The 4,566-nt window shown below is 42.8% G+C and overlaps 1 protein-coding gene across 2 annotated transcripts in view; it reads right to left on the minus strand.

The window, feature by feature from the left end:
• Window positions 1-1,385: 1,385 nt before the first annotated feature.
• The window catches only part of RUNX3 (runt related transcription factor 3), a 45,017-nt gene continuing 41,836 nt past the window's right edge, over window positions 1,386-4,566 (minus strand). For both annotated transcript variants that reach the window (XM_018571116.1, XM_018571117.1), the window contains one exon: window positions 1,386-2,132. In XM_018571116.1, the coding sequence (XP_018426618.1) occupies window positions 1,615-2,132 (518 nt within the window). In that variant the 3' untranslated portion in view covers window positions 1,386-1,614. The remainder of the gene's footprint in view (window positions 2,133-4,566) is intronic.

The following is a 4,566-nucleotide window of genomic DNA, read 5'->3' on the forward strand; positions in this document are numbered from 1 at the left end:
AGGGCTGCTTCCAATATGGCGGATCATTAAACTGCTACCCAGGTTGCAACATCAGTGAACTGGTGCAATCATTTAATTTGTGGACACCGTATATTGTGATGCTTGCTTTGGTCATGAGTTGGTTTAAATGATCCTAGGATCACATATATTTTTTCATGGTAAGTGCATGCATGCATGCTAGGTAATGTGTAAGTTTACTGCCTCTCACAATATTGCCCCCAACAATGCCTGTGTCTTTTTCTTTCTCTCTAGAAGCATAGAGCCATCTTTGTCCAGGCATTACCTAGTGTCAGCATCTACTTCCTGGACTAAGATGCTGGATCAAAGATGACAAAATTATGTAAATCCTGGTTCCTGTGCAGTTTATGGGTTCACACATTTCTGACACATATTAGCTCCTACTGCAGCCTCTCACCTTATTGCAAAATTGCAATGCTGCACTCTGATTACTGGAGGAGAAGGGACTGAGGAATTTCTTCCTCCAGCCTGCAGCAGACTGAGGATGTCATCAAAGCCACTGACTAGTGTTCATGAGCTACTTTTTTGAATGGCTTTTACTGTTGCTATATATTGACACGCCAGGAATTTATTCATGCAGACTTCAAAAGTTACTAAAAGGCCTGCTATAACTGTCCCAGGTTTAAATACATGAGCAATATGTGTGGACCTCCTATTGGGTGGAGCCTGGTTTCCACGGAGTTGAACGATTGATACAATGTTACTTTTTTTGTGCTTAACCTGTGATCTTCATTATTGGGAGACGGTTGGGAAAGGAACAATGCATCAGCGAGATTTAGTTTTTCAGAATTCCCTTCTTACTAAGTAACAACAAACAAAAAAGCCTTTTTCCTGAAATGTTTTGTAGCATTATGGGTGTAGATGGGGAGCATCTGGTACAGCCGTCACTACTGACATCAAATTACTACACATTTGCAAAAAATATGCAGCTACAGGTCTCTTATTAACTGAGAAGTTAGGAATCCTATTATCTATATTTATGTAAACAACTTATATTACATTTGTATTGTATGGAGTTAGCAGAAGAATACAAAATAAAATGTCAACTTAAAATTTTTTTGAGCTTCTAAATTCTTAAAGAGTGCTTGAGCTCAGGGATGACCCTCGAGTGCGTATGTTGGCCAAAGGGGTTAAGAACCTCTCCTATGTGATGCCATGGGGGTTATAGGTATGCCCTTATCTTACATGCATAATGGGGCATTCATTTGCTTAAAGCAATAATGTGTCCAAATAAAAGTCTTTTAATGTGCCATATATAACGTTTTCGAGTTTGAAAGATTTCTAGATGGTAAATACCAAATTATTACATACTGTAAATATTTTAAAACAAAGAACCCCTAAATACAGCAGAGAGATTCAACTCTGGTCATATCTCTCATTTTGATGAGCAATGTGGTCTTCATTTTGAGATGATAATGCTTACATAGTACTGAGACTGCTACACTATACTTCTAAAAGAATACCTGCACATACAGTGATAGTTCTTAATACATTTATATCTCTCTTATAATACAGTATGTACCATCAAGTGAATATAATTGTATCTGCTTTGTACATTCCAGTAGCTTCAGGTGTCTTGATATTTTCTAGCTACACTTAGTATGGTCTCCAGACAGGCTCATCCATCCTCCCACTGCTAGCCAAAGTTGTGGGAGAATTACTATGGCTTCCATCTGCGTCCACTCCATCACTATGGTTGGTCAGGTTGTGATTCATCAAGTTGTTCCCAGCTGCCACACTAGTGCAAGAAGAAAGCATTCGTGAAGGAGAGCGTTCTCCTGCAACCATGGAGAAATGGTATGATCCAGAAGATGTGCCATAGTATAAATGGTAAGGAGAAGCATTGGCTTGGAATGGTCCACTTTGGTTTTGAGATGAACTAGGATATGGTGGAGGAAGGTAAGTGGGATGGAAACGTGTGGTGGTAGGCATACCTGTCACACTGATGCCTCCTATTCCAGTTGTTGAGGGAGAAGCCGTGTAGGAAAATGCAGAAGACATGGCTCCGGGATAGTGCACTCGAGCATCTGAGAATCTTGTCTCTGAGAGAGATGGCAAAGTAGAAAAGGAGCGATCAAATGATCTTGGATCTGAGAAATGGCTTAGATCTGTTGCTGCAGTTAAGAAAAAACAAGCTCAGTTAGTTGTGAGGGAGTAATAATTTACAAAATACAACCATATATTAATGCTGAATTCCAGGCAAATAGCTCCAGGTGAAACATATTTATAGTATATATATTACGGAGCTGTTATACCTGGCACAATTTTTTTAAATTTCTACCCATCTTGTCTGAGATTCACATGCACTAGGACAGCAGTGGCGAACCTATGTCATGCGTGCCACAGAGGGCACGCAGAGGCCCCTCTGGTGGCACACGAGCATAGGTCCCGGTTGCAGTGACCTGCACACTCCAGGTGCAGGTCACTGTAAAGTCATGTTAAGTTTTTAAAGATGGCCGCTGCGAATCGCGGCAGCCATCTTTAAACCTGGCACGTGCCCAGATTCTATTTAATATATTGCCGAACCAGCAATATAATAAATCAGGGGTGCCCATTAGGTCGATCGCGATCTACCATTGATCGCAAAGCGATCCCTGGTAGATCGCGATGTCCTGTCCTCCTGACGTGGGGCTTCTCTGGATCCCCGCTGCTCTCCCCCATCTGTATGCAGCGGGGATCCGAGAAGTGAATGAGGCGCTGCAGGCAGCGGCAGGGGTCGGAGCCACTATCATCAGCAGCACGCCGTGTGGTGAGGAGAGAGAGCCGCCTGGCCTGGATCTGACAGCCGGTGGCTCTCTTTCTCCTCACCGCACATGCTGCTGTTCTAAATGAATGGAAAGCACAGAGGCTTCCCATTCATTCAGAAACTATTTACTATCAAGCAGTTTCTGATGGGGAGGAGCCTCTGTACAGAGTGCTTCTGCCCATTGAGAAACTCATGAATGAACAAGGAGTGATGTAAATCACTCCAGTGTTTGTAAATAACTGGGGACACATAGTGCTATGTGTCCCCAGTTATAAATGAACAGGACGTGATTTACATCACTTCTTGTTCATTCATGAGTTTCTCAATGGGGAGAAGCACTCTGTACAGAGGCTCCTCCCCATTCAGACACTGCTTGATGGTAAGTAGTTTCTGAATGAATGGGAAGCCTCTGTGCTTTCCATTCATTTAGAACAGAGGCTGCAAAAAAAGAGATTGAGGACTTTGTGTCCTCAATTTCTTTTTCTATTTTAAAAAGGAAATATCAGGGGGCTGTTTAGACCTCTAATATTTTTTTGATGTGTGTGTTTTAATGTGTGTGTTTCATTACGTGTGTGATGTGTGCGTGTGTTTTTAATGTGTGTGATATCTATGTATGTGTGGTTTCTTTTTATAATGAGTCTGTGATATGTGTTTTATTGAGTGTATAAATGTTTGAATATGTGTGTTTCCCTATTTTGCCTAAGGCAGTGATGTTGAATGTTTTTTAAAGCCTAGCGCCCAAACTGCAATACAATACTATACTTATTTTCAGCACTGGCACTTTGAGATAAATAAATTGATTTTGCGTCGCAGTTTGGGCACTCTGGTTCAAAAACGTTCGCCATCACTGCACTAGGACCTTGGTCCTCAACTGGTGGGTTGTGACCCAAAAGTGGGTCGTGACCCCATGTTCAGTGGTTACCACATGCCTTCCACTTTTCTAGGTGAGAGGCTCCTCATCCTTCCCCTAGCTCAGCACTAACAGTTCTCACGCCAAGCAGCCATTTAAAATATGCTTCCCGGTGCCGAATGTCAGCTTAAGGTGGGGTGGGATGGGGCTTTGGCTATGAGGGAGCTCCATCCACATGTCTATTGCTTACAGCTCCCTCACAAGTTCTGTAGAGCTGCCTGAACCTGAATGACGTCACATTCTGGTTCCTGCCACCTCTACAGGGCACGCAAGGGAGTTGTACCAGCAATGCATATATGGATGGAGCTCTATCACAGCACAGCAACCCAAACTGGACCCCTGGCTGAGGATCCACTCCAGTCCTCATAAGACAGGGAGAGTGAAAATGTCTGTGTGTGTGTGAGATTGTGTCTGTGGATGTGTGTGTACAGTGGGTTAATCACACAGTCCCATGCAAAATTGCACCTACTGTGAATTCAGGTGTGGAAGGTGTATTGCATTGCCATTCATTTGAATGGCACCCCAAAAGCACCTCCCACCTACAATTCTATGGCTCGCACTGGAACGCACGGTACCGCACAGGTTCCAGTGCGGTGTGACTTGGGTCATGACTTAATAACCAGGGACACACAGGTTGAGAACTACTGCACTAGAACACAGCAAAGCCCTGTCTACAGAACAGGAATTGAGGGAAAATCTCACATTTGGCATACGTGTTTCAGCTGCAACTCTCAAACAAGGAATTTACCATCACTTTGATTATATTTCCCCTCAGTTCCAGCTGTATCTCCAGGCAGGAGGTGAGTTCCACTTTAACTATATTATTTTTTTTAACTTTGCTAGGTCAGTTCTGCAACTATAACTGTTTTTTTTAAACACAAATTGTCTTTTT

The sequence above is a fragment of the Nanorana parkeri genome, unplaced genomic scaffold (assembly GCF_000935625.1).
Source record: "Nanorana parkeri isolate BGI_ZX_2015 unplaced genomic scaffold, ASM93562v1 scaffold1682, whole genome shotgun sequence".
Taxonomy (NCBI): Eukaryota; Metazoa; Chordata; class Amphibia; order Anura; family Dicroglossidae; genus Nanorana; species Nanorana parkeri.